This window comes from Charadrius vociferus, unplaced genomic scaffold, assembly GCF_000708025.1.
Source record: "Charadrius vociferus isolate BGI_N301 unplaced genomic scaffold, ASM70802v2 scaffold411, whole genome shotgun sequence".
In the NCBI taxonomy this organism is placed as follows: Eukaryota; Metazoa; Chordata; class Aves; order Charadriiformes; family Charadriidae; genus Charadrius; species Charadrius vociferus.
In genome coordinates this window covers 3,021,882-3,036,657 of record NW_009646935.1, presented here as the reverse complement: position 1 = coordinate 3,036,657, position 14,776 = coordinate 3,021,882, and the positions used below count along the sequence as shown (strand labels likewise).

The following is a 14,776-nucleotide window of genomic DNA, read 5'->3' as shown; positions in this document are numbered from 1 at the left end:
CTCTTATATATCAACATGCGGCCAGCTGCTAGGTAAGAAACTGGGGTATGCAGAAGCCTTTCCCATACTTCATTACAACTCAGTCTGAGGGTAGACATGTACTATTAGTTATCAGCAGCTGTCCCAGCCTGCCACCCACTGGCCTCCAGGAATGTGATCTGTGCTGTGACTAGTGTTTTCCAAGTCAACACGTTTCAGACATTGAGGCTGACTACAATGCACTCTACTGGCATAGCGGACACAAAGCAGCTTCTTTCAGAGCAAGTGTTACTGGCAGACACTGCTTTATAGCTACTATTTCTTGCAGTTATTATAAATTAACTGTAACTACAGTAACTACAAGCTCAATACAAAGCCATAATTACATCCACTCAGTCTTCTGCATACTTTTAATCTGATCAGATTAATACTTTAGTCTTCAGATTAATACTTTAGTCTGGGTCAAACTATGTCAAGAATTTAGAGAGCAAACCACACAAGAGCAAACATCATGAAAAAGCTCTAAAAGAATATTAAAAAAAAAAAAAGGTGTCACACTTAGCTTCAAACACACTGTTACTGGCAGTCCATGAAGCCCACAATAGTCTAGACTGCTTCTCAAGTAGGGACATAAAGTGTTGTTTGTCACATTGGTACTAGCTGCAGCCTTTCTCCGGGGAAAGTAAGAAAGGCCTTTGAACTGAGTTGCAGTGGTTTATGATAAACATACTCAGAGCTCAACTTCTTCAGACTCAGCCCAAAGCTGATACAGTATAGGCTGCAAGTTTCTTGCTGCTGACTTTGATTCACAAAATCCACCTAGCTACTGGAGTTAGGTTCAGAAAGTCGCAGCATATAACAAAATTTTACTGGCAAACAGCATAAGCAAGATGCTACTTCTACTATGCTGCAGGCAATAGGTGCAAAAGTGCACGAAGCCACCATGGCTTCCAAGAGCCACAGCACACCAGGAGAAGCTCATCCTGTCACACCAACAGAGCCTAGGGTCCTCAGCCTGCTCTTCTTGGAATGAAGCAGCCAGAAGCGAGGGCAAGAGGCACAGCCTGCATTTTATGAAAAACCAAATCTTTGCCAGCATTTGTCCATCTTGGGACCACTAGGTGCCCAAGTGGCTATATATATATTATGTATTATATGACATCTGTCATAGGTGACAGCAATGCTACCTACCAGCTCTCTTCTAGATAGGGGCCACGTATCCATGCACAAAACACTTATGGGGCTGCTGCTGGAACTGAGCTATTTGGCCATAAGCAAGCATGAATTCCAGAAACCTTAATCAACCACAAGTTGAAACTGCTCCTGTCAAACAAATGTAAAAGCAGACAGAACTCAGACATTCTTCAGCTGGACTTGCTGCAGGATGGCGTGGCTGGTAAGAGCTGCTTAATTTTCATGGGGTACCAAAAAGAAAAAGTGTTAGGTCACAGAAAAGTAAACTATTGAACAGCCCTTAGATACTGACACTGAGCTGCCCATTCTCAGAGCTTCTCTGGTTGAAGCTGTTTCAGGCAGTCTGCCCAGAGCACAGCCACATAGCCTACTTCAAGCATCATTAGAAGTTTAGTCACAAGAAATTAGGCAAGGCTCAGATACTCTTCCTACATGGAGAGTTGCCTTTAGAAGAGTATGGCTTGCTGACCTATATCCACATATGCTAAACGATAGCCAGCCTGTAAAAAGATGGCCTTGGGGTTTATAGGCTGAGTTGCCTCAGCCATGGCAGTGTATACCCAGTTGTCCGTACTAAGTTAAGAGGCTCATCTTACAGAAGACTGGCAAGGGCTGTGCTTCCAGGAAGCCTTGAAGTTTTAAACAGCCTCTTGTTGCTAGCAGGAGGTGTAAAGATTGACAAAATATGAACCATTGTAAAGTAGTCTGAAGGAGCACAAGCCATCTATACATATCAATGCTTTTGAAAGGCCTGGTTTCCTTTTGTGCAGCATATAAGAAGTAAAACTTTAAGAGTGCCATTCAAACATGACCCGAAGTCCCCACATTTCATGCCAACACTCATTCCAAGAACAATCCTATTGAGTAAAATATTTATCTCTAGTGCTCTGAATCAAGAGCTCCAGGTGATAAGTAATTTGTCGCAGTTCTGTGCCTGAAACCTCAGTTTGTCATTTTACATCCCACACAAAGTCTTGCCGTACAAGGGCTTGTTGTATCAGACATCTTTATTTGCTGTATTGCCCAAGTGTACAAATACTGAATGTAGTTATAGAAATTCAAAATATATTGTAGTAGAAATCTGTCTGGGAGGTGGAATGTTAAGATATTTACTTTATAAAATTACTACCCTTATAAGTCATTCCCACTTACAAGTTTTAAATACATCAAGGCCATGAAGAGACAGATTACTTTATGATCCTGCAAAAAAGGAGTTCTTCTCAGAAAACATTTTCTGCTAGATGAAGTCAGTCAACAGCAAATTGATTTCTTACATTTGACTCATTTTGAGTTATCAACCAACAGGATGTTAGCTACATCCAGACAATTCATACACAATTCGGCTCATTTAGACCAAGAAAGTCAATGTACAATGTATCACTATCAACATATTTAAGTATTAGTCAAACAGAATCTCAGTGACAATATTTATTTTAAGCTAATGAAGTCAAGCCAATAAAGTTGCCCCTGGCCATTGAGTGCAATTGATGCTTTTTTCACATTTTCAGATTAAGGCGCCTTAGTTCTTGAACAAGTCAATACAGCTTTGAAGGAGAGAGATGTTGTTCTGGAAAGGAAGAGAATTAGTTTCAAGTGAGTATCACTGACAATTTAAATCCTGCCTTCCACAATGAAGTAGCTTCCAAAATAGTATGTCCATCCCAGGATTTTGTAGCCTGTGACAATGCTGAAGAGCTTATACTGCTAAGACAAGCATTCAAGCAGTCAAGCAGCAAAACCAGATCATACAGTCTGCAATCTGCCTCTTCCTGCAAGCCTGAAACCATGACTCACTTTGTGGGAAGGAGAGGGGCAAGAGAGTAGTACATTTTTAAAGTGGGCCAAACCAAGCAGTATTGTTAAGCCATTTATGTATCATGTTGAAGCTCAGCACTGAAGTAGCTACCTGTGATGAAGTCCAGGACTTTTCCCCAGTGTGGGAAATTAGACTTACCTTCTTCAAAAGCTGAGGATGCAGTTACCTCTTCCCGAGTCCTCCTGCTTTGATCTCTACACTACGTTCACAGACCCTGTAACCAGTGTACACTTTCCTGGATTAAGCTGGCAGTACGTGGTGTGGTCTCCGCAGCCTATTTCAAGCCTGCTCAGTAAAGCTTGGCAGAGGCTGCTACAAAGCTAGTGTCCCCCTTCACTGACAAACCAAGTGAGAAGGGTTGACAGCTAGATCACACACTGCAGGATCTGCTCTCACAGCATTCAGGAATACTGGAGGCAGCAGCTTCCTCTAAATGCAGGAGAGGTCAAACCCCACAGATGAGACTGCCTGATGGGAAGTTAGGTGAGCTGTGTACTACCTGCAAAATTGAGGCTTCTCACTTACAGTGCAATAGGCTGGTGTCTTAGGAGTGACAGGATTAGAAATGGACTTTCTGCACAGGACAGGTAAGACTGTCAGCATTTGTTCTTTGTATGCACTACACCTAGGCTTTCTACTTCCTTTCCTTCCCTTCTTCAGATCTCAGCTAGAGCACCCAGCTGTTCTACTTTACACTTCCTAGTTTTAAAGTAAACCCAGCAAATCCTCCAAGTTACACAGTACTCACTTCTCTTAAGCTATGCCTGTTAAATTCCAAAGAGAACACACCTTTGCATGTTTTATTTCCAGTTCTGCCATTTCAATTAGATTTTTGCGGAATGCTGCTATTCTCTTCTGTTTGAAGCTCATCAGTTCTGTAGGGAAGAAAGAACAAAGATAAGACACACATACAAAGTCTGACTGAAGTTGCAGCAATGCCCCTTATGTTTCATGAGCTGTTGTACAGCTCTAGTTACAGTATTTGACCATGAAAAGGTTCAAGAGTTAGTCTTGCTGTTTCTGGCCAGAGATACATTCATCGCATGACACTGACATCTTGGTGAGGAAACAGACAGCTTGTCTAAGACAGGTTTTGTATGCAGACAACTGGAATAAAACAGAAGCCACACAAGCTCTGTGAGAACACAGAACATTTAAAAATCAAGAATGTTAAAGGAGCAGCATATGTACCATGAAAGCACATTCCTTCTGTTTTATATTGTCCAAAGGCATCTACTAAGAACCAGCGTTTGAAGCTCTGTATGAAGCACTCAGCTATACTGGGACAGAGCAAAAACCCGTTTGCACAGTTCTAACTGAGATAATCAGAAGCCTGAGTAGTTACCTTCAGTCCAGAAAGCAAATACTAGGGGCTTATAATTAAGGTTGGTCTAGTACTGACATTGCTCTGCTTCAGACAATCATTCTTTAAAATACTTCGCTGCATTAATTTTGCAGGCATCTATACTGCCCTTGGGATGTCCAGACTACTTGCTTCAGGACAGTGTTCAGAAGCCTTCAGCAGTTGAACATCAGATGGATATGTATTAGGATCACCCTTCAGCATAAATACAACAAAGACTGTTTTACCTTGTTTTGCAGATTCTGAAATCTTTTCAAACTTCTGACAACAATCCTGTTGATGTGCCTCTGCCAGCCTGACATCCTTGCTCTTTAGCCTGGCTTTATCTAGAGCTTTGTTAGAGTTTTCATAGTCGACAAGAGCCCTTGTACGTCTGTACAGAAGATCCTGAAAGTAGACAGGAATAGTGCAAAGCCATAAGAGGACTAGTTCCCAAATTGAGGTTACAACTACCTTAGCAGCAGGAGGTTTCACTTCTTTCAGCATCAGGTTCTGCTTCTTCCAACAAACTATTATAACCTGCTATGCTCTTAGCATAGCAACAGGAGCCTTTCAACAGTGCAGTGGCAAGTTTTCGGGACAGCCACTTGTGCCATAGTCAAGGAAGTCTGAGTGCTACTGTAGGCACTGCTTCTTCCCTTAAAGTAGCTTTATGCTTCTATAAAGGTGGGCCTCTCCATTAAGGAGGAATAGCACTTTCTAAATTCCCTTAGCCTACTTCTCGTAAGGGATGCACTATCATTTAATTTGTTGAAGATCTGACAGTTTGACTGAAGCACTATACTAATATAGACAGGAAAAGCAGTACAGGTCTCAGCACCAATTCCTTTCTAATCTAACAGCAGTATAGTCTTGATGTCTAAATAGCAGTACATCACACAGAGGGAGCTGGTAGTGAATGTTCCAGGGTACATGACGTTAGAAGTATGATACCAGATGAAGAGTCCCATCAGGTTACACCTAGATACCACTTCTCAGCATAGTCATCCCCTTGCCAAGTCCAGTATTGCTTAGAAAAGAGTTGCTGGCAAGGCTTTTGTAGTCACGTCAATCTACCAAACCCCTCTTGGAAGTCCAGACTCCAGAAGACTTCACATGTTACTGCATATTCATGATAAAGCACTTTAAAAATCCTGAAGTAAATCTTTACTACTAATTAGCCATCGTTGGTTTGACAAGTCATGAGTACTCAGGCATGGGAAGGGTTAGAATGCTGCTGCAGACTCAAATTCAGTTTTCTCTGACTTACTTCCTCATTACATGCCAAGGAAAAACTGGTCAGAGATCTTAAACAGCCCTTCTGTAAGTGGGCTGGACTGCAGCTAGCCAATACATCATTTCTATATTCTGCTATGGTTTAGGAGTACCAGGTTTCTTTGGCAAAACAAGGACTCACCTTCCCGTCTTCTTAAAGCACAAAGAATACCATTAGTGAATTATGATGCCCATAATAAAACTAAGCTTCAAAAAGAAAACTGTTCTCACCTTAGCAGCTTCTATATTGAGCATGTAGTATCTCAACAGTTCAGAGAGCTTTAAGTCTTCATCAGATGAAACTCTACTCTCTACCTTCTGCAGAAAACAGAGTTGGTATGTAACAGAAAACAGCAACATCCACATTCAGAGATTCCTTTTCCCCCAAAAAAAGTTTCTCTTACCCTGAGTTTCTCAAAGAGCTCAGCAACTTTCAACAAGTACCTAGGGAAAAAAAGTATGTGTGAATAAGTTTTAGATACTTCTTAGTCTGAACAATTAGCAAGAAACTAAAAAGCCACAGGCTGGAGTTTACTCCTGTATACAGATCTGGACAAGGGCTTAAAAAGAACTCAGGTCTCGGCAAAGACCTGAACAAATGGTTCAGTGCAAGAAGTGCTGGATTCCAGCCTAACAGATGAGTACAGTTGAGCAGCTAGACACCATTTAAAGTAACACCACTGATCTCTAGAGCATGAAGGCCTTGTGGAGAATTTCCCCCCTGCTACCCTTCAAGAGGGATGAACTGTCTTGTTTATTCAGCTACATACTGTTTTAACACGGTCTTGGTAAATTGATAGTGAAGTTTTCTGAGGTGAATTCTTCCACCTCTCTAGAGGAGTAGGTTTGCATAGCTTAAAAACCCCTACTATTCTGGAACTTCAAAGGTCTAGAAGATAATACAGGCCTAGTGTAAGCTGTGGTTATATTTAACAGCACATTAGAACACCATGCATAACCCCTTTCTCACACATTCTCTGGGAATCGCAACCTGAAAAAATTCAAGGAGACTTCTGTTTAGAAGGAGCTTTGATAACCAGTGCAATTCAGCCCTAGGGCACAAACAGCAAAAGATCAGCGGGTTAAGAGTCAGATGCAATTGATAGTTTCAGGTCTGCTGCACCAGGAGCGCCAGAGGATAAAGAGTTTCAATGCCACTTGCTTGCAATTCAAGACACTCAAGCCAGCGATGACTCAATCCCCTGGATTTTACAGAAGGAACTTGATATTCTCAGACTCAGGATGTTTATGAACAGTCAGAATTGCTTACTTTTTGATAACTGTAGGTTCTTCTAATGCAAGGCTGTTCAAGCAAGCTGAAGTATAAATATAGTCATCTGCAACACCTGCAAGAACAAGACAAGGTTTTCAGAATGAAATCAGAAAGACTGCAAGGTCTTCAAAAAGGTCTTTGAAAAGATTCACTTTTATGAGATCTTGTCATCTTATCTGCTTTTGCACATGCATCCTTGATTCTGTTGTAGTAGTTTACAAGAAAAGTCTTCTCTTGTTCAAAGAAGTCCTCCACTTCCTGAAAGAGAGTATGACCTGTTAAGTCAGTTACATTACTGCAGAATACAAGCTCTTCCCTATTTTGGGAAAGGCCAAAGAAAACCACAACCACCTGAGCATTATGCCCAATCTCTACTGAAGAGCAGAGTTCAAGACAAGATCCTGAGGCAAGGGTTTGACAAACCAGGCTGTTTGGCAAGTTTCTTTTTCACAATAAAGCAAACACGGCCTTGACATTCACTATTCGACACTGCAGGTTGTCTGAAGCAATCAGTAAGTTGGTATTGGACAGCCCTTAGGGCTGCCAACTGTTATAATTTTATTTCCCAGGCCTGCTGCAACACAGTAGCTATGCAGTTCACAAGCCTGCTTCACATCCACACCAAACGTTACAGGTACCATAACATTTCATGACATTGTGTTTAGGACAGCAAGTCTATTAGAAAGAGCTACCATGGAAACATGACAGAAAAGCTGAAGCTGGACCAGTTACAGGAGTCTTTGGTATTTGATCTCATCTAGTGCAAGCAGAAACCCATAAATCATGTTTGTTCAGAGCTCCCAGGTAGACAAAAGCCACAAGCACATTTGCTAAAGGTGTATTTCCTTCCTCCCCACCAGTATCTTCTGTTAAGGCAACTCTTGTGCACCCACCAGAAGCTTTGAATATACTCTTAAAATTTTTAACAGCCTATAGCTTCAATGTCTAATTTCTACAGAATTCAAAATTAATATGATCTACCCCACCCAGCTTGGTACAGCAGTAGCAAGGAAGGTTAGCATTAGTAACTGAGCCTCACATACATCAAGCCTGGAGCAGACATAACTAACTTCCCCGGAGCAAGAAGCAATAAGCAATCAAAATTAGGCTAAGAGGTAAACCAACTACCTTACCTTGACTCCAGAGAAGAGGACTTCATCAGCACTCTTTACCACACTTTTTAAAAAGCCACCAAACATCTCTTTTGTGTTTTTCCTCCGAACACTCAGCTGCAACAGAGAGGCCAAGACAGCTTTAAAGTTATCCTGGGCAGGGAAGTGACTATTTTGACACTTGCAGTATTAGTAACATCATTTATATCTAGCATATGACAGAGCAGGCTGATTTCCAAGCTCTCCATAATACCTGTATAAGCTGTATAAAGATGGCTCATGTAACAAATTGCTTCAGTAGAAGTTGTTCAACTATTCTGTGCCAGATTTTTGCCATTTCCAGAAACTGAGCTGTTTCTCCTTACATATCTTGGAACAGCATCTATCACTCATAATTAAGTGTGACAAAACAGATGCAGCACCAACTTTAATACACCTCCATTCTTAGACCATGCAACACACAGCACAGGTACACCTGAGCCATACTTGTTCCTAAGATAAAGATATACAAAGTTGGCTTCCTAACGAACTTGACTAGGATTAAGAAACACTGAGATTAATAGCAGAAAGAGGCTTTCATCCTTTAATCATCTCACAGAAGTATGGGCAATATCTGCTCCCTAATGCTGCACATAGGTTTACATAACATTCTGACTGCGCCCAGAAAGAGTAACAGCACTCCTAACCTCTTGCCTCACTCAGAAAGGAGTAAGAAAAAAAAAGTGTCTTACATCCTGGTCATACTCCAGGAAAACATGAAAATTGCGATCTTTGCTGAGCACAGGATGAGAAGAAATCCGCTGAAGGAAGATTTCATGTGATGATACAGTCTTCTTGAAGACAGCGAGGTATTCACTGGAAGGAAAGAACAGACTTGAGATCCTCTCTTGTACTGCCTTCTTCAATATACAAAGAATTGCTTTAAGTTTGTCCAGTGAAATTATTAAACGTGCTTCTGAAATGGCTAGCTAGTGATACAGAAGCTATTTTCAATCTCTTTAGCTAGGAAGTTTTCCAGTTAGAGAGAAACTTTTGGCAAAACCCCAGCTCCAAGATTTTAAAGATTATGCAGCAGCAGACACCCTTCAGAACAGTCACACTCAAGCTCAGTTGCCACCAAGTAAGTTGCTCTCCCAGGAGGCTTCTAAGTGCAGCTCTTGGCAGTAGACTCATTCTACTTACGCTTCTAGCTCTTGCTTCATTTTGGCAAACTCTTCTTTTGTCATGGACACTTCTCCCTCCCCTAGCTTCTGCATCTTCTCTCTGGGACCATCAAAGTCAGGCTTTGAAGGTGCTGGAGGTATCTAGCCAAGGAATTGGTTAGCGATAGGTGCTAGCAAGTAAAGCTTCCCCAAAATTACTTCTAGCCACCTCTGGAAGGAGGTCCTTTTGCCTGGTCATGGCAAGCCAGCAAGACTCTCCACCCAGGAATTCTAGAAGTATGTTGATGCTAGGCCCCTGTTTGCCCCTCCCAGCTCTGTGCTACCCCTGCCCCAGGAGGGCAACCAACCAAGAGGAACAGTCTCTACAATCCACCCTGTAGTCAGACATCTTCTGTGGCCCACAGGGCCTCCTAAAGAATCACAATAGGAAAGATAAACTATATTTAATAGGCTATTTCACTGTGTCATCTTCAGGCAGATATTAATACCACCATAGAGTCAGGAACTCTGAGCATCAAGCTTTTTTTGCTGCTCCAGACTATATAGAAAGTTAACATAGAACCATACCATTCAAGTTTTTTGGGAATTAAGGCAAAAGGAAGCATAGGGAATACCCAAGTCATGAAACACTAGTAACACTGGTAAAGCAGACTTCATACCCTTACTAGTATGCACTTTAGATCGCCATAGTCTTTTGTTTAGATTTATATTTTAAGGAAGTACTTACAATGAGTCCCGCATACTCTTCAGTTTCAGTGAGCGTATCATGCAGCCACACAAAGTCTTCATGCTGCCTTGTAACTGAAAACTCAGGGCTTTGAAAAGCTGGCAGTGTAGTCTGGAAGAGAAGATATAGAAGCCCTACTGTTTTGTAAATTAGTGCTTTTAGAAACAGTTCTGTCCATTTCCAAAGGAAGCTATTTTGCCTAGTAAGAGCCTCGCCTACTCCCTTTTAGCTGAGCTGGCACTCATTTGAGAGCCTTACTACTATTTAAAGAAAAGGCACTGTTGTGGAACAGCATTAATGCAGTTTATTTTGTGAAGTTTCACAGTAGCTGGTTTCCCCACCCCTACCCCCCAGCCTTCTGGTGCCAAGCAAGGATTCCTTAGCAAAGCATATCTAGTATATCAGCTACCTTGTCTCTGTTTAGAGAGTATTCAAGTCTTAGGAAATCTGAAGCTTCTGCACATATATACCCTCAGGCCTTTAAGTGGAAAAGCTCCATCTAATTAGATTTCCTTCATTACCAAGCCCATCTTTACAGGTACATGTATGCCAAATATGTAGATTACTTGTATAGCACTTATGAAGACCACTTTCTAATCCATGATCTTACCTTAGTATGCACAGTGAACTTAACTCTGTCCTTTTCACTTAGGGCATCAGGTATATCAATTTGGAGAGAAGGATCAACATTCAGGTCTACAGATACAGACCTCAGCTGCAACAGAATTCACAGAATAAGCCTTGGTCAAGCACTGAGTAAGTTTAGCAAAGCTAGACTGGTCATCAGCTGTCAACAAGAACCACATTACACTAAACTGCTGCCTCCTGGAGCAGCACATATGGATAAGCACAACAGTCTTGGCACTACCTGCACATCATTGTGACAAGCCTTCCCTGCCAAACACAGGAAACTAAAAAGGCTTGTTAGCTTAAAGTCTGAAGAACCAATTGTTAGAGTTCACACTATAGGTATCTGGGAAGTCCTCTCTTGAAAGAAGCATCCCCCTTCCAGCACTTCTCCAGCTTGTTTGCTTGAAGCACATCAAGCCAAAGCCTATCACACCATTTAGATAGCAACAACCCTAATAGTTCTCTTTTCATTATCCTGTGCCTTCACAATATGTGGCAGAACGGTTCTTATGAGCCTAGCCTTGTGACCCATTTCCTCACCCTTAGATTAAAGCAACTCTCAGATCTAAGGCAAGAAGAATGAAGCACATTTATCTATTACAAATAGCAAGTCACAGGCAAGAGCCCCATGCTTTCTCACCAGGCCCAGACTGGCCACCACTGCCACTCTGATCTCCCAAAACTACTGCACATGTTCCAGTAGCTGTTTGACAGCTACAGAGGCTACATTCTCTCTGGTCTTGGGGAAAAGTGGGACACAAAAACTTTATGGGAGCCTAAAGAGGTTAAGAGCCAACTGTTTGCCAGAAGCAAGACAAAAACCCAACAACACTGTGGCACTATCACTGCATCTGTTTAATCTTATTTTCAGGATACCTGGCATCATGTTATTTACTGCTGGTAAAATACACATTTGCTGTTAAATAAAGCCCCAGTAAGCTGGTAAAAGAACTAGCCTCAAAGATACCTTGCTCTACAAAAAGCTATTTACTGCTTGTAACTGCAAGTCTCTTCCTCTCCTAAATTCAGGTCTTGTTTTATCTTTCCTAGACAGAGCTTTGTGTCTGGCAACATTTTAATGCTATTTATTTCCACTCAGAGCATGCTCAGAAACCTCTGCTGAGCTGCTATGTGAGGAACCCTTTACAGGAGACCTTGGAGAATACCAGGTTCAATAAAGACGAGACTTGCCTTCCCAGTGCTTCAGACAGGCCTTAAACAGAGCCCGCATCTTCCTTCAGGGACTTATTTCCTCATTCCAACAGCCTATACCCAGAATATAGTTTCAACAGTACTTAAACTTTTCTAGAGCAGTAGAACAGCCTTCTCAGTTGAAGATGCTCTAGGTTATGCACCACTGACATCCTCAAGCCATAGTCCTACTGAAATTCCTTATAAGGACAGCACTTGCTGACTCAGAGCAGACGGGGCCTTGATGCTCAGCACAGCATCCTGTTCTGGGAAGCCAGGCCTGCATTCATGAGCAGCAAGATTCAGCACAGCCACCAGCTCATTTCTCTCTCCAGTTTACAATTTGAACTTCCTTTACCAAGTCATACTTCACTGCACGTACCCAAACATCGATGACAAATGGCTTTAATTCCCTACATGACATCAAGCAAGAAAAAAGTTTAGGCATATCCAGCATAGGTTACTAAGGTTAATGCATACATCCAGTTCTTACACCAAGTAGAATCATGTATTTAGATACCAAAGAATAGACTTTTACAAGCTATTAGACACTAGTGATCACCAGCTTCAGTCAGCTGTATCCCAGAAGCACGCAGGAGCCTTAGCCTATCACATTATGGCAGTTCCTATGCTATGAAACCTGTCTTCTAAGAGGCCCTCCATTCAGTGTTGTAGCCTAACAAATCATTCTTATTCTCTGCATAAGGGAAAAACTGCCAGAGATCAAGGTCACAACACAGGAAATTTGCTGAAGAGTGACTGCCAAGAGCCAGGCTGAATCCCAAGGTTATCCTTTAGAGATAAATCCAAATGCCTTCCCAGGAAAGCAAGCTAGAGAACTGGGCCACAACTGACACTGTTTCACCACCCTACAGCGTACTACTGCACAGACGCCACCAGCCAGGAGCTTACCCCAACCACCTGCTAACCACAACAAGATTCAGCACCAAAGCCCACAAGCAAACAGTACCCGACTGCATCTGAGCAATCCTGTCATATCACAGATAGCTTGAATGATGCCTTAAGCTTCTGTAAAGCTGCATAAAGAACTGTTGAGAGGTTGCCCTTTATAAGGTGAAGCTTTGTTTCCAAAAGCTTTGGAAACTCCCTCCCCCTAGTCTGGCCATCTGTGTACTGCAGTCCAGATCTGGTAGATGCCAAGTCTCTCCGGCTGCCTGCAGAGGACACAGCTGTCAGGCTATAGCATGCATTTGCCTCTAGCCAGCCTGCCCCTGCCTAGACTACCACCACCGCCGATGGTTATTGCCTTCACCTATGATCAGGCTCTCATGCATAAGTGAGAGATACCCCAGCCTCTGTACCCTCATCCTTCCAGCCATGCTAAAAAGACTTCTATCTGCTGCGTACTACCTGTCAGCTGCGGTTAGAAGGAGGTAGGTAAGAGATACACCTTAAGCCTTATGACTGTGGAAAGACATTGTATGCAGCACATTGAACTTCCCATTCTGACTTTTGAAGTACAGAATGTGTTTATCCCATCATGGATATTGCTTTGGCAGCAAGCAAGGACACTGAGCTTACAGAGCATATGCTAGCTCTGTACACAGAGTCCCTAGCAGTCCCAGCACTGCTCACATCCAAATGGATACAGCGGGACTCCAACAGGACAGTTGCTTCTCTCCAGCCATTTTATGGGCCAGATTACTATATTCCCCTACAGGCACGTGATTCTGATACTTGCTAGGAAGGCACAGACCAAACAGCACAAAGATGCATGGTTCGGAGGTCACTGACACTGGTTGAGGCAGAAGCTGCCCCATTCAAGCACTGGAGGAAAGATAGGTGGAAGGCCACCATTCAGACATCAGTTTTACTGGGAGCACAGCTCGCTGTCTGTTGCCAACTGAATGAAAGGCAAGTTGGTCAATGTTTCCAGACGGGTAACACTTGTGGCCAAAGCAGCAAGACGCAGAGACCAGTGTTTTGCATCCTGCTTACTCTTCTTTATCATCAAAACAGGATCAGCAGTGCTAACAATACGAACTGCTGAGTCTGGAAAGTATGATAAGCCAAAGGAAACTGCTTCCTCTCAGCTAAACTAAAGAAAGGATTACACAAATCGGCCAGTCCTGAATTTGTGAAGGTTCTTATTAAGTGTTGTAAAGAAAGTAACGTGTGATTAGATGCTGTCCACACATGCTTCCATGCCTAGTGGTTGCCCGCACAAGAGATGGGCAGATATGGACACAAGATGGTATTGCTTTGTCAGATTAAAGCAGTTCACATCACAAGTATTTTTCCCTTACACTAGCACCATATACTGCAGAGGCAATGGGGCAAGAACACGTAACCTACAGCTTCAACAATCCCTAGGAATGCTACTGCAGCAGAGCTTACTGTCCCCGTAGGGCCTTATTTAAACAGAAGCAACTGGGAGTTATCAGCAGTGCTCAGCTATGCACTCCAGAGCAGTACGTACTATAAACATGGCTCAAAGTGAGACCAGCTCAGAAACAGGACAAGAGTCAATAATACCCCTACATACAGTGGTGGGATTCTGCCCCTCAGAACTACATGAAGCCACTTGCAAAAAAAAACCAAACAACCACACAAGACTTCGTACCTCTCCTACCCTAAACATCTGCTTTAAGTGTACATGACCCAGCCTATACTTAAAGGCCACTGCAGGCTCAAACACCAAGCGTATCACTGTTTGAAGACAGCACAGGATTATCACCTCTGCCCTTCAGGAGTCTCCTCTTTAATAAAGCACCTGGAGCTGTATGAAACAGAGGATTATAAAAACGCTGGTCTGCTCTAGTCCTGTGAAGGTCACTGTGGGCTCCTAACTCCAGGCCAGAGACCTTTAGAATTACACAATCACAGCAGCAAGGCTCAGACTACAAAGAGAGCATTCACACCGTCTGACTTCAGGAGGACAGAGTGCTGTTTCCCTACTTTGCTCAGGCAGCATTTTTCCAATGAACTGGAAGCAAGAAGCCCCCCCTCTTGTTACCACAGCTCTATAAGGCACCAACCCAGTGCACCTAAAGCAGATGTTCCACACCAACCTTTGATCAACACAAGCACCTGCTCCTGCAGCATTATTCAGG

The 14,776-nt window shown here is 42.7% G+C and overlaps 1 protein-coding gene across 1 annotated transcript in view; it reads right to left on the bottom strand.

Annotated features, from left to right (window-relative positions):
• Window positions 1-2,170: 2,170 nt before the first annotated feature.
• The window catches only part of SNX5 (sorting nexin 5), a 17,360-nt gene continuing 4,754 nt past the window's right edge, over window positions 2,171-14,776 (bottom strand). Inside the window, exons 2-14 of the mRNA XM_009894831.1 lie at window positions 11,479-11,484; window positions 10,492-10,596; window positions 9,882-9,992; window positions 9,174-9,295; window positions 8,723-8,846; window positions 8,013-8,108; window positions 7,032-7,137; window positions 6,877-6,952; window positions 6,011-6,050; window positions 5,838-5,924; window positions 4,580-4,739; window positions 3,779-3,864; window positions 2,171-2,740 (exon numbers count right to left, since the gene is read on the bottom strand). Coding sequence (XP_009893133.1) covers window positions 2,693-2,740; window positions 3,779-3,864; window positions 4,580-4,739; window positions 5,838-5,924; window positions 6,011-6,050; window positions 6,877-6,952; window positions 7,032-7,137; window positions 8,013-8,108; window positions 8,723-8,846; window positions 9,174-9,295; window positions 9,882-9,992; window positions 10,492-10,596; window positions 11,479-11,484 — 1,167 coding nt within the window. The 3' untranslated portion in view covers window positions 2,171-2,692. The remainder of the gene's footprint in view (window positions 2,741-3,778; window positions 3,865-4,579; window positions 4,740-5,837; window positions 5,925-6,010; window positions 6,051-6,876; window positions 6,953-7,031; window positions 7,138-8,012; window positions 8,109-8,722; window positions 8,847-9,173; window positions 9,296-9,881; window positions 9,993-10,491; window positions 10,597-11,478; window positions 11,485-14,776) is intronic.